Consider the following 15133-nt stretch of genomic DNA (forward strand, 5'->3'; position numbering starts at 1 on the left):
TTGATTTGCATTTACCTCAAGGCATATGATGTGGAGCATCTTTTCATATGCTTATTTGACATCAGTAGGTCTTCTTTGGTGAAGTATCTGTTGAGATCATGGGCCCTTTTTTTTTTTAATTTTTTATTGTTATGTTAATCACCATACATTACATCATTAGTTTTGGATGTAGTGTTCCATGATTCATTGTTTGTGTATAACACCCAGTGCTCCATGCAGAACGTGCCCTCTTTAATACCCACCAGGCTAACCCATCCTCCCACCCCTCTCCCCTCTAGAACCCTCAGTTTGTTTTTCAGAGTCCATCGTCTCGAATGGTTCATGGGCCCATTTTTAAAATTGGATTGTTTGTTTTCTTATTATTGAATTTTTAGTATTTCTATATTTTGGATAATAATCCTTTGTCTTTTGCAAATTTCTTCTTCCAGTCTGTGGCTTTTTCTTGTCATTCTCTGACATCGTCTTTCACAGAACAGAAATTTTAATTTGAATTAAGCCCATCTTTATCAATTCTTTCTTTCATGGATCATACCCTGGTGTCATATCTAAAAAACAACCACACCCAACATAATCAAGATTTTCTCCTTTCTTCGAGGAGTTCTTATAATTTTGCATTTTTCATTGAGTATTTTATCCATTTTGAGTTAATTTATACAAGGAGTTTAAGGTGTGTGTCTAGATTTTTTTAAATTTTCAATGTGGATGTCCAGTTGTTCTAACACCATATGTTGAAAAAACATTTCTCCATTGAATTGCCTTTGCCTCTTTGTCAAAGATCAGTTGACAGTATTTATGTGGGTATATTTCTGAGCTCCCTATTCTGTTCCATTGATCTATTTGTTTATTCTTTTGATAATACCACACTATCTTGATTACTGTAGGTTTATAGTAAGTCTTAAAGTCAGGCAGTGTCAGTCCTTCAACTTTGTTCTCCAACATTGAATTCTGAGTCTTTTGCTTCTCCCTGTAATCTTTAGAATTGTTTTATTAATATCCACATAATAACTTGCTAGGATTTTGATTGGGATTTCATTGAATCTAGAGATTATGTTGGGCAGAACTGACATGTTGACAGTATAGTCCCTCTATCCATAAACATGTAGTATCTCTACATTTAATTTTTCTTTGATTTCATTCATCAGTTTTGTACTTTTCTCATATGAATCATGTACATATATTATTAAATTTGTACATAATTATTTCATTTTGGAGACATTAATATAATATTTACTGAAATTTTAAAACATATTTTGAAGAATGCACATCAATCTAAGAATAGTGATTTCCTCCCAGTAGAAAGGGATGAAAAATGAATCTTGATGTATACAAAGGGTTTTCATATATATGTTTTATACATTTTCCTTAAAATTATTCAGCAACATGGAAAAACATTGAGATGTGTTAAATACGGATGATGGGTATATGGATGTTGATTATTCTATTCTCAGAAAATTACTCTGTTTAAATTGTTATAATAAAATCCATTTTCAATGCATTAAAATCTTTCAAAGACAAAAAAATCAACAGCTGAAATATAAGTAATCACATTTTCGTATCCTATCTGTTTTCCAAGAATATATTTTTTGATATAAAGTACTTTTTTATGTGTTTTTAGCATATTGATATTAACTTACCATTAAAAATCTTTGAAATAATCTAACAATTCATTTAAAACCAATTCGTGTATGTTCAGTACAAATTAAACTATAGACACATGAGAAAAATATTAAAAATAGTAATTATTATATAATGTACTTATTATTACATCTATGTTTTTAATCTGTTCCACTCTCTACTTTGGTTATTGAAACTGGGGTCTGCAATAATTAATACTTAATCCTAATGACAGTATTTAAAGATGAATTGCTTGAGATATGACAGCATACGGATAACAGGCCCAGATCAATTACAAACCATTGCAAAACTGGACACTACAATTGACATTTTCTGACATTTGATAGCATATGTTATCCAATAGAACTAATGTCTTTATAAGTCACAGTTATCAGTTTACTTAGATCACTGACAATAATATTGAACTATGAAAAATTTACAGATAAGGCAAGAATTTACCAGAACAATTACAATAACAGTGTCTGGTTCATTCAAAGAATATAGAAGAAAAATTTCCAAAGGGCTGTGATTATCACACACAAATCATTATCAACAAGAATATTGTGACCAATTGGTGTGTGATGTTCATGAGTTTAGCAGTTCTTTACCATTACAAAGTCGAAAATGGCTGGTTAATGTACATTTAACTAAGAGACAAAAATCTGTACATTCTTCTGTAAATTGTTTGCCTAGAAACCAGTTATTAATCCAAATGATTTATATTCTACTGAACACTTTTCCATAACCCCATTGTTTCCACACCCATGTGTAGTAAAATTATAATAATGACATATAAAGACTATTTTAAAGATAATCACTCTGTGGAGCAAATATATTGGGTAGAAAAAAGTTGGTTTACTTTTTCTTCTTCTTTTTGCTTGAGATACACAGAATTTATAGCACCTTAAAGTACACCATCTTAAAGATGTATGAACATAGCATGTTCAATATTCTCTTAGATTAATATTAAATTTGGTAGTTTTTCCATGTGCAAATTTTACAAGTATTGTATTTACTTTTCATTATGTATGTTTGTATACTTAAATATGCTTTTATCCATTAAAAATTATAAAAGAACAGATGGTGAATTTTACATATCTTATAACTGATTAAAATTTTTAAATATTATCTAAAGGGTTTATTGAACTTTAACTTTTTCATGAAATTTTAGTGTGAAAATCCTTACCCATGTCACTAATAAAAATAGATTGTTCACTTTTTGATTAAGAAATGTCATTATTATAAAGAACTATGGTTCAGGAATGCAGTATAGAATTACAAGAAAGAGGTAGAAATTACTTTAAAATGTATTATAAATTATCTCAAAATTTGAATAGCTGTAACATAGGCTAACATGTTCTAATCATAAAGTTTCTCCTGCAGCAGTTTGTTGTTTTATTTTTGTGTTTTGGACTCTAGGTTTTTATAAAATGATCTTTTGGAAGAAATATATATGAAATTTTAATACTGCAAGTACATTTTAAAATTAAAACTCTCATAAAAGATTAAATTAAAACTCTCATTAAAGATTTATATATTGGATCTTATAATATGATTTAATCAATATAATGGTATATTTTAAAATAACTCAGCTTCCTAGAAGCATAAAAACAATTTCTCTACTAATTAACTTCTTTCTCATCTGAAATAAGATAAGAAGAAGATAAAAGAATAATTTTAAGAATAATGTAAAGCAGGGCCTCATTTTGGAGCTACAAGTCCCTGTGATTATCTTGCATTTTTCCCTCCCCTTTCATTATGGCAATATCACTTTATGTAAAACAAAGTTACTCTTCTTTACCTCTACTTTTTTTCAATGTACTGAATTTTCTTTAGAAGTCACCTGTTAAAATGTATTTTGGTTTTGGAAAAGTATCTTGAAAACCTATCTGGAAAATTTTAGGTCACTATCAAATTAAAGGAAATTTGAACAAAAAATGTTCAATACCTTGACAAACTATTTAATTCCACTAAAACTTTTGAAATAAAGCTTTGAATTTAAATTAGAAATTTCCATTTTATCAAAATATATTACAGGGACGCCTGGGTGGCTCAGTCTTTAAGTGTCTGCCTTCGGCTCAGGTCACGATCCCAGGGTCCTGGGATCAAGCCCTGCATCGGGCTCCCTGCTCTGCGGGAGGCCTGCTTCTCCCTCTCCCACATCCCCTGCTTGTGTTCCCTCTCTCGCTGTGTCTTTTTCTGTCAAATAAATAAGTAAAATCTTTAAATATATATATATATATATATATATATATATATATATATTACAAATTTCATGGTCTTAATTGTTGCTTCGAAACAAGATATTTTTAATATATGCATATTTGTGTTTTAAAAGTTGTTAAAATAGGGTTTCATCAAGAGAAGAAATGTTTTAGAGACTTTTAACATACAAATCAATATTACTATAAGATTAACTGAGTCACTTAAGACATTAATAAAAATCAAGGTTCACTTTTACTTTTTCCCCATAACCTAGGTAGACATGGTCTGCATAATGTAGGGATGGGGCCCTCAGCAGCTAATAATGGAAGGGAAAATACACCAAAGCTGAAGGAATTGTCTTAGCTGGAGGCCAGTAGGAGGAAGAATCTGGTGAGGTTCCTTTCAGACATACCTTATGCACTTTGATTTTTTAACGGTTTGAAGGGCCACGGTAGGTACAGAGAGAACAAGTTGAGAATGTGCTGTCCTTGCCTACCTCTCCTATTTGAGAAGAAGAGGAGCTGTGGGGAGCAAGGGCAGGGAAGAGAGAAAAGGAGGTGGGGGGAAGGAAGGGAGAGAGTACATACATATTTTAAGTCTCCTGGAAAAGACTAGACACAGAGATTCAAGGTTTTTGTAAATACAGAAAACAAAATCTGGGTGGCAAAAGGCAAGGGATATGGATATTTCCTGGTTTTCAAACAGAGAGAAAGAGGGGAAAGACACACACACATGCACACACACACACAGAGAATTCTGTAAATTTAATGAATAAATTTCTGTTTATAAAAGATTGAGAAAAATCAATGATCATTATTATAAATTTATCATTGAGAGGAAAGATGTCCCAAAATAATTTCTAATATTCAGCCTTACAGAGTAAAGAATAGATTTTGTAATTTCTGGAAGTATGATAGAACTGTCCTAAGGACATGTAACAGATGTGTAAATTGAGATCAGAGTCATTATCTGTTATATTGTGTAGTAATGTAATCTATTAGTATGAAAAAAAATTATTTCTTGCATACACCTTTTAGTGCTACAACTGAAAACACTATCCAACTCCCACCTACCCTGTGATCCCTCAGAATTATCGATTCACTGGGAATACACAATAGCAATCAATGAGAGTATCATTAACAAACATATCTTGATTTTAGTGAGGCATTTAAAAGATTCATTACATTATCTGGACTATATTGGAAGATTCTAGTGAGAAAGTGGAGATGGAGAAAATTTTTGCTATTTGAACACAAATTCAAGAATCAGTAATTGGATCACCCTAAAAAGTGATTTTGGTCAAGATCCTAGTCACATGGAATGCTCTTGAGAAATACAGTTCTCTTTTACACCAGCATGACATTGCACGTGGAATTTTAATGCCTTCTGTCCAACTGATACAAAAATCCCACTCTTTATTCACTAACCAGTAAAACCTTTCCTGTCACCTTCTCTAACATTCAGCTCTGTTTCTGTAGGACTTCACACCTTTCTCAATTGGCATATATTTACTGTAATGTTTACATATGAATGTCCCTAACTTCTTTATGAGAATTTTAAAAATAAGCTGAAGCCTTATTTACACTTGGATCTGGGTACAGGACTAACATCTGGCATTCAATCAGTTAATATGTGGTACATGAGTAAAAGAGGAGCATGGGCATGTTAGATTTCCGGTGGTTATGTTTTTCTAATTACAATTAAGTTGAAACTAAAGTTAATTAGAAAGAATTCCCTCAAAAAATCAGAATAAAAATCTGTTTCAAAAGCATTACAAGAAAACCTGGTAAAGCAGTTTTATTTAGACTTCTACAAAAGGAGAAAGAAAAAAAACTATTTAGAACTTGTTTTTCTAGGTGCATTTTCTCTCAATTTAATTTTATCTATGGAAATTAGTTTTATGTTTTCATTAATATTTTTCTATGAATGCAGAAACAAAGATTAAATTATTGCTTTCTCTTCTTAGCATTATTTATTGGCTTGTCATTGATTATTTGGTTGTTATTTTACTCATGTTGTTTTACATATATATAACTAAAACTAGTCACAATTCCATCTCAGGAGAATTGGTCTTCTATCTTCTGGAAAATAGATACAGACTGACTAGATGCTGAGATAAAAACATGTCCAGCACAATATCGAGGAATAGACTAAAAATAAATTCAGGGTAATTCTGCCACACATAGTTATATAGATTGTTGCTATAGCATAGACTATAAAGGAAAGAATCAAGGGCCCTTTGAGACAGGATCTGAATCAATAAAAAGAAATCCACATAGGAGCAAGAAACATTTCCAAGTTAAAGTCCAGAGACATATCTGAACTTAGTAACTCAGATTCATCAGAGGCTGATGTTTAAGATAAAGAGGGGAGAGTTGGATATTGAAAGGAAGTTCAGTTGAAATATCTGGAAACCATTCTCAAAGGCAAGGCTCTTGGGAGTCACTTCCTCTATTAAGTGCATGATACTTTGAACCTGACATCAAATCATTGAATTACATCCAATTTCTCCAACATCTGTCAATATAATTAAGCAGTAATAAGGTTGTTTTTGCTAAAATGATCTTTTTAATTTAACCAGAAGGGATTCCATATCGGAAACATCATTCAATCCATGGACAGGGTAATCTTCAATTTTTAACATAGGGAGATAGTTAAAGATTTATATTTATATTATAATAAAATATACAGTACACAATTAAGCTCAATAGTAGTTATCAAAGTTATATTAATTATTTATTCAAATACATTCATTTAAAAAAATTCTCACAAAAAGAACATTCAAGGGGAAAAATATCTAGAGGGTCGTTAAAGAAGTCATTGAGAGGACGTGACCTCGTGTTGATCTGCAAACTGGATCCTGGCAGTTAGGAGGCACCTCACTCTCTCTCTTGTCCTTGGAATGTATGTTCTGTCTACTATTTCCAATTAGGAACCACTTCAGTGACAGAGTCTTAAGAGAGTAATGCGTTATTGGTGTCATCTGGACTGTATACATGACAACCTCATTAATGCCTTTATATAAACTTTTAAGATTTGGGGAGTGGTGTGAAGATCTACTTGTCTTGCGGGTGCCCAACACAAGCCTGGAATGCAAGTTCCTTTGCTTATTAAAACTGTCCCCCACCAATTTGGAGTGGCTTGTCTCTTTCTTCTGGCTCTCCTTGCCTTGCATCAGTGGGGACCAGTTTCAAATTTCACCTGGGGAACTTTCGAGGCTGTGAACCAACAAAGGTGAATTATATTTTCTCCAAGGGAAAAAAAAATGAAGAGAAAATATTGCCATTTATCTAAATTAAGTTAAAAGGCTAAAATTTAGGGGCGCCTGGGTGGCTCAGTCATTAAGCGTCTGCCTTCGGCTCAGGTCATGATCCCAGGGTCCTGGGATCGAGCCCCGCGTGGGGCTCCCTGCTCCTCGGGGAGCCTGCTTCTCCCTCTCCCACTCCCCCTGCTTGTGTTCCCTCTCTCGCTGTGTCTCTCTCTGTCAAATAAATAAAATCTTTAAAAAAATAAAAAATAAAAAAATAAAATAAAATAAAAGGCTAAAATTTAATATATACATATGAATTATGTATATAATGAAATGCTTTTTGTTAACATGTGATTTCTCGTTTTCCTACTTTTCTCTAGATTTGTGTGTAATTGTGAACCAGGGTACCATGGACCTTTGTGTGAGTTGGATATGAGTGAATGTGAAATCCCACCTTGTCTAGATGGAGAAGATTGTGTCAGCAAAACTGGTGGAGACAACTGCCTCTGTGCTCCTGGTTATACAGGTAAACCCCTGCCTGCTCTGTCTGTATCATCATATTGCTATCTGTGAATAAGTGGCAATCTTATATTTACTCTCCAGAACCTGAAATAACCTGGTACGTGCAGGTAGGACAGGACATGCAAGAGACTCTTTGTTTTTTGTAAAAAAAAAATTAATAAAAACAAAAATTATGCTTTTTAATCTATCATTTGCTAACAGCTAAGAAATATATGGATTATATTTCAAGGTATTTTATACTTTTATGCTTTTTGAATTGAAATGTATCTGAATTATGTTTATATTGTAATATAAAGAAGTATCAGTGTATGAATAATCTAAGAGAAATAATACTGTCATATCAATTACAGAAGTGTCATTAAAAATGTAATAAGATTAGCTCTTTTAAATATACTTACATGCCAGAAATCAGGGAGTCATTGTGAATTTAAAGTTCTAGCAGAAAAATAAAATTTGGAGTTAGCTGTCTTAATATCTATTCCACAACACAAATGTTAAAAGACAAAAATCACCAAGAAGCTATGGAAAGGAAAATTCATTAGCCCTCTAAACTTCTGCTGAGAAACTGCATTTATGAAATACAAAAAGCTTTATTATTTTTGTATACCAATATTAATTATGTGAGTCCAGCAAAAATGTATTGAAATCTCAAGTTTCAATTTATTAATGTCTGAATTTTACACCACTGGGATCTCTTGGATTCCTTTCCTGAGGGAAACTAGTTTAAGTGTAGCTAATATTACATTCTATACTTGCAGGAGTAAAAAACACTAGAAAAATAGAAATAAGATTGGAAAGCAAAACTGATTAAAAAAAATTAGAAGTATTTCAATCAGATACATGATCAGAAGGCAAGGAAAAGTTAAGTGGCTTGAACAAAAAATATGCAGGTGTCTTTCCTGAGGAATCCTGACAGATGGCGTCAGAGAAGGTTACCTTGGTAACAATGGTCGCATGCACAAAAGTCTCTGCTTAAATTAAAAAAAAAAAAATTAAACCCTTATCTACAGATTTCATTACATAAGTAAGAGGCAGTATGTTTTGGCAATAAAACAGTATCCTTTCTAAATGTCATGTTGCCCATCGTATTCCAAATTCTTGGAACTTTTGTTTGGGACCATAGATTCAACCTCACAATGCCATTCACCATGTTGTTGTTTTCTGCTGCTTATTGCTTACTAACACTGTTAAAATAGGAAATGACATACTGAGCTCAGTATCAATGAGAAACACATTTTGTAAAATTATTTGATGTAACACATTGTTCTATTTTAAATTCATTGTAAAGTTTGAAGGATTAACATGTTCTTTTTTTTATTTATTTTCACAACCTCTCTATTTTTATTGAAAGCTAATGTGCTTAGTGTTGTTTCAAACTTTAAGATCGATTTGCCAATTATACACCCCTGTGGAAAAGTTGAGTACACAGTTGACTGTGCGATGTAGTCTGGAACAGGAATGTAAATTTGGGAAGTCATCAGATATACAACTATAATACTGGATAGGATCACAAAGAAGTGAATGTAAATAGAACAGGGAAAAGGACCAAGGTCTGACCCAGGGGCACTGCAATATTTAGGGGTCCGTGAGAGGAAGAAGAACCTATAAAGGAAATTGAAAAGAGCAGTCAGTGATAGAGGAAGAAAAACAAGGACAGATGGAATGCAGAAAGCCATGTAAATTCTTTCAAGTAGAGACAATAACCAACAGTGTCAAATGTATTATTAGGTCAAATAAAATAAGGACTAAGTTCTGACCATTGCAGAAGCAACGCAAATGTCATTAATGACATGGTCCAGGAAGCAGTTTGGCTGGAGGGGAGGGTGCAGAAGTCTGTTTGAAGTGGATTTAAGAGAGAATGTGAGAAAATTATATTGCTGAGAGTGAACATGCACAATTTAGTAAAGGAAGGTTTTTATTTGTTTAAAAAGGAAGCAAGAAATGACGCTTGAGGAGGGAGAGATTTAAAATAAAAGGCTTTTTCTCACTTACATGCTTACTAAAAGACTCTGACTCCTGTTTGAAGAATAGACTGCAGAGTTTCAGTAGCAGCAGAGAGAGAAATCAGGAGGCTTTGGAATTACAGTTGACCCTTGAACAACATGAGGGTTAGGGGCGCCGACCCCCTTGCAGTAGAAAATCCATGTAAAATTTTTGACTCTCCAAAATGTTACTAATAGCCCACTGTTGACCAGAAGCCTTACCAATAACAGAAACAGTTGATTAACACACATTTTGTATATTGTATGTATTACGTACTGTATTTTTATGATAAAGTAAGCTAGAGAAAAGAAAATGTTAAGAAAATCATAAAGAAGAGAAAATAAATTTACAATACTGTATTTATTTTTTTAAAATCCGTGCATTTCAAAACCATGTTGTTCAAGGATCAGCTGTAGTTTTAAGTGATAGATTAGATCAGGATTGCAAAGTAGAGATGGTGAGACATGTCTATATGTAGCATATCATACATGCTCAATATTTATTCATGAATAGATGAACATTAATAATATATAAATATTAAGGTGTATAACTAATCATCGATTAATCAAACTATGTTCCCTTTCCGTCTCTGATGAAAAAATCTTTAACTCCCTCTCATTGATTCATTGGGTTCTGAAACATTTTTTATTTACTTTTACTTTGGGAATTCAAGCTGTTCTGGAATGATGCTCTCATAAACATACATTCATAAAGCATATATTATGTAATTGATTAATGGGAAGCCCACTTACGATTCCATGGGCTTCCTTTCAGTCACTAAATCTGAATTGGTTTGGCCTATTTTCCAAAGAAAAATGTGTATTTTGAGCTCAGCAAATTATGCTTGGTTTTTGGTTAATTAGTGTAGGTTTCTCATATTAAAAGGAATGAGCTTTCTTCTTAATTTCAAGATTTATTGGAAAGTTACCAATACCCACCTCACTTGCCATTGTAAAAGTGGGTCTCGCACCTGGTTAGATGGTCTAGTATGAGCCTTCAGGTGAATTTACTAGGCAGTAATTGGGGTAGCCAAGGTGTCTTTGTAGATACAGTCAATTCTGAGATGATTTAGCTGTCATTTCAGGCCAGGTGTATCAGAGACTGGCAACTTCCTGGACGGGTTGGAGGGTTGAATTCTCATACTTCTACTAGAAAGCTATGACCATAAACATAATTCACTCATACTTACTCTCTCCCTAATATAGATATATCTGGGAGACATTATAACATGATACACAGCAAATTATATTAATTGCCATGGAGAAAAATTGTGTAGGAAAATAATTATAGGGGGCTGGAATAAGGTTAGGAGTTGCGGAGGGAAACTTAAACAGCAGTCAGGGAAGGCCATGGAAAAACTGATTTGGTTTGAGATTGACATGCCATTTGGTACACACATACTTATGTGTATAGATAAAGTGGTAGATTGAGAGAGACAGATGAAGAACCAAACTTACACTTAATAACCTATAAAGATGAAATTATTTCCCTAGTAACAGATTTTTATATTTTTATATACCTGGACCATTAAGGGAAGAGGTTAAACTAATAAAGAAGCTTTGATATTTCCAGAGGATATTAGAATCTTCATAGTGTATATATAAAAATATATTTAAAAATTCATCATCACATCACAAATCAAGTAGAGAAACATCTAAGAATTTTAGTTGTGGCTGGAAGTCTAGCAGCAGTCTGCTAGCTAGGAAAAAAGCAGACATTGTGTACAAAGACTAATCTAAGTTTAAGATTTTGAGGATTTGCATATTCATCAAAATGCTTTCATTTCCACACTTATGTGTAATGTAGGCCCTGTACTTAACCATGATTTCACTTAAAGCAGGCTGAGGAGTGGGGGGATAATATTTTAGGGCAAACGTGAAAGTATAACTAACCTGCACCCAGAAGCAACTTCTTTCAATATTCTTAGATATTTCTTCTGGTTTTTACTTTCATATTTCTTTTTTTTTTTTTTAATTAATTTATTTATTTATTTATTTTAGAGAAAGACCATGAGCAGGGTGGAGCAGCAGAGGGAGAGGGAGAGAGAGAAATCTCAAGCAGACTCTGTGCCGAGCATGGAACCTGACTTGGGGCTTGATTTTGCAACCCCAAGATCATGACCTGAGCCAAAAACAAGAGTTAGATGCTTAACCAACTGCCCCACCCAGGAACCATTTGCTTTCATATTTCTAAATAGCATGCTTATACTGCTATTTCTTGATTTTTTTTCAATTTTTCACATTATCTAAATAATTTTTCCTGTAGAAAATATTTAGCTGTGTTATCACCTTTTCTATTCACCAGCTTATACACATTTTTCCCACTACTTCCTCCCAAAATGATTACATCAAAAAAATTTTAGTCAAAATGTCACTGTTAATATTATTATAACCATATCAGTTTTCCTTTTTTATTTTCATTTTATTTTTGCTCAGTTTGGTAGACATATGTTTTTTCCAATATCTTTATTACATTGTTAAAGAACATTTTGCTCTCATTTTTAATTTCCAAAAACTCATTCTTGTCTAATATTTTTAGGGCATCCTTTAACTTTTATTGATAAGAAGTTTTCTTTTTTCTTTTTTCTCTATAATAATATTCATAGGATTTTCAATTATTTTAGCCTTTGCATTATCTTAATTTCCAAATTTCATTTTTTCCTCTGTGTATATTTTCTTTTTTTTATGTATCTCTTTATTTAGAGGGGTGTGTGTGTGTGTGTGTGTGTGTGTGTGTGTGTGTGTGTTTTAGTATCAGATACTCCCTGATTATCAGTTAATATCTAAGAGAGAACCAGTAAAATGCTAATCGAAAACTCTGAGTGAATGAAAAGTCCTTGACTGGTGATTTTTGTACTGTGTGTGAGTGAGCACAAATGCCATCTATTTTATTGGAGAAATCTGAAATGTCATTACTGATGGGCCTTTTCCCTTTCACTGGTTTTCCTAGAAAGAAATGGAGGTGGAGATAGGGATCATCATCAGGGAAAGATGTTTGACAAGATTTTGATAAACCAGAACCTTAGGGCCAGATAGTTCTGTTTGTTAGAAACAGCCAACACATTTTTAGGGGAACAATATGTAAAATTCAACTGTTTTTTCTAATTGCTTTGAATTATTACTTCAAACCTCTAATGAAAGTGTACTATAAAGTGATTGTGTGTTAGTGGAACTTAGGGGAAATAAACAGACCAATATGGTCTCTAGCACAGGGCAAAGTAGTACAAAAAGAGGACAGAAGTCATAGGAGGAAAGAAGCAAAGCAGTGGGTAAAAGGTTGGCATAGCTCACCTGAAGAAGTAGAAGGAAACACACAGTCTTTCAAGAATTCTTGTTCATTAATACCACTTCCAGACCACCATTTTTGCCTCTTCCCCCACCAAATCCTTATCTCCTCCTGTCCCAGCCTAAATACTGTGGCTCACAATTATAATCACTGCTTCATTTGCTTCCATTATCTTACCCCTCTCCCATTCCATAATACTCACCTTAAAAAAACTCAACTCTGATATTAATTTCAACTTTCCATATATTTTTCTCTTATATGGATTGTGTAGACCAGGAGAAAAAACACATGTACACACACACACATACACACACTTGATATTCTTACCTTGACTTCTTGAATACAGACCTTAAGGAAGCCCTTGGTGCTGCATGACAATGTGACTTCTCTCTAATCAATTCAACTTCCCGATATCCTAGCCTATTATTTCTAGCTCTTTCTTCTCTTTTTAAATCCCCATAAGTCCTTCCTCTACTTAAATCTCAACTTCTAACTTTGTCTCATATTCCTGAGAAAATAAAAGTGATCAGAAAAGAATTTATCTTTTCTCTAACAACTGCCATTCTATGTGAATTTGCACTCATATACTGTGTTTTTTCCATTTTTCTCTCTTCCTGTCCATGGTTAACCCTTCCACTGGTAAATTGATTCTGTCCTTTATCACTTTATCACAAAGGATATTCATCCTGGAATTATTCTCTGTAATATAAATTCTTCCCTCCATACTATGTCACTACTACCAGCATGTAAATAGTATTTACCTCTTTCTCATCTCATTTTTAATTTTTCTCCTTTACACTTCTGTTTCTCTCTCTTTGAAACAGTATTATCAAAATCCATTGTCTATATTGAGTGTCCATTTCCTCACTTCTCATTCTTTTTCAAACCCTTTTCCAAATCATGCTTTTAATCCCAAGACTAAAATTAAACTCTTCTTGTTGGAGGTCGCCAATTAGCCCCACACTGCCAAATTCAAAGGCAAATTATTTTTCCTCATGCTAGTTATATTATCAGTAGCATTTTACCCATCCCTTCTACTTAAACACTTTCTAATCTTGGGCTCCATGTTTCCACAATCACTAATGTCTTGTTTCCTTTAGTGGATCCTTCAACTGTTCAGAACTTCATTTTTGCTCTCCTTTCTCTAGATATATTCATTAAGTGATTTCATCTGTGTTTTTGTTTGTTTAAATACCATACATATATTGAAAATTACCTAATTTGTTTCATGAGTTCTGGCTTCTCCCCTGAACCCCCAACTCATATACTCAAACATTTCCACTTAGAAGTCCATATGACATCTGATTCCCCAGTTTTAAGGGTTTATTTCAACCCTGCTCTACCACCAGTGTTTTCCATCTCAGTGAATGGCACCATTGTTCACCAGTTTCTCAGGCCAAAATCATGGAGTTATTTTTGACTATTTATACTTCACCCTAAAGTCCGTCAGCAGGTCCCATTGGCTGCATCTTCAAAATATATTTTAATTCAACCATTTCTTACAGTCTGCATTACAATGACTTTCATCCAAGCCATCATCATTTTTTTGCCTTGACTATAATATCTTAACTAGTTTTCGTCTTTCACTCTTGTTGCATTAAAACATATTAAAATATATCCCTCATCCAGCTCCCAGAGTGATCATTTAAAAATATAAAAAAGATCATTTCACTCTCAACCTCAAAATACTCCAGTGCTTCCCATGATGCTTTGGATGTTAACATACACTCCTCACTTTGCCCTACTAGATCCTATATCAGCCTGGACCCTGGCTACGTCTCTGATTTCATTTCCTGCTATATTCTCCCTTACTCTCCCAGTTGACTTACTGTTCTATCTGGGTATGAATCATGTCCCTCCGACATGAGCATAGTTTTCTCCTTTATTTCATCAGGTCTCAAACATGAGTTCCTATTAGAGACCTTTCTACATTACATAAAAATAATACTGTTTTCCTCTGTCTGCCTTCCTTTGTTCCTCCATAGCAATTACCACTGTCTAATCATTATACCACTTAATTATTAATTTATCTCTTCCTGCTAGAATTGAATCTTTTCAGTGGCAGGATATTTTCTGTCTTTTGTTCACTGTGGTATCTCAGTGCCTAGAAAAGTGCCTAGGACATTAAAATCATTCAAATACATTATCTATCTATCTACCTATCTATCTATATATGATATATACTTATATATATTATATATATATTAAAACATTATACACTTAAAGTAATTTGATTTAATTGTATTTGATTTTAACTTTTTTATGTGTTAATGC

The 15133-nt window shown here is 33.1% G+C and overlaps 1 protein-coding gene across 1 annotated transcript in view; it reads left to right on the forward strand.

Moving 5' to 3' along the window:
* The window catches only part of LOC116635771 (protein eyes shut homolog), a 215453-nt gene that overhangs the window by 137309 nt on the left and 63011 nt on the right, over positions 1–15133 (forward strand). Inside the window, exon 10 of the mRNA XM_032410091.1 lies at positions 7450–7595. Within this exon, the coding sequence (XP_032265982.1) occupies positions 7450–7595 (146 nt within the window). The remainder of the gene's footprint in view (positions 1–7449; positions 7596–15133) is intronic.

The sequence above is a fragment of the Phoca vitulina genome, unplaced genomic scaffold (assembly GCF_004348235.1).
Source record: "Phoca vitulina isolate PV1807 unplaced genomic scaffold, GSC_HSeal_1.0 scaffold11, whole genome shotgun sequence".
Lineage (NCBI taxonomy): Eukaryota > Metazoa > Chordata > Mammalia > Carnivora > Phocidae > Phoca > Phoca vitulina.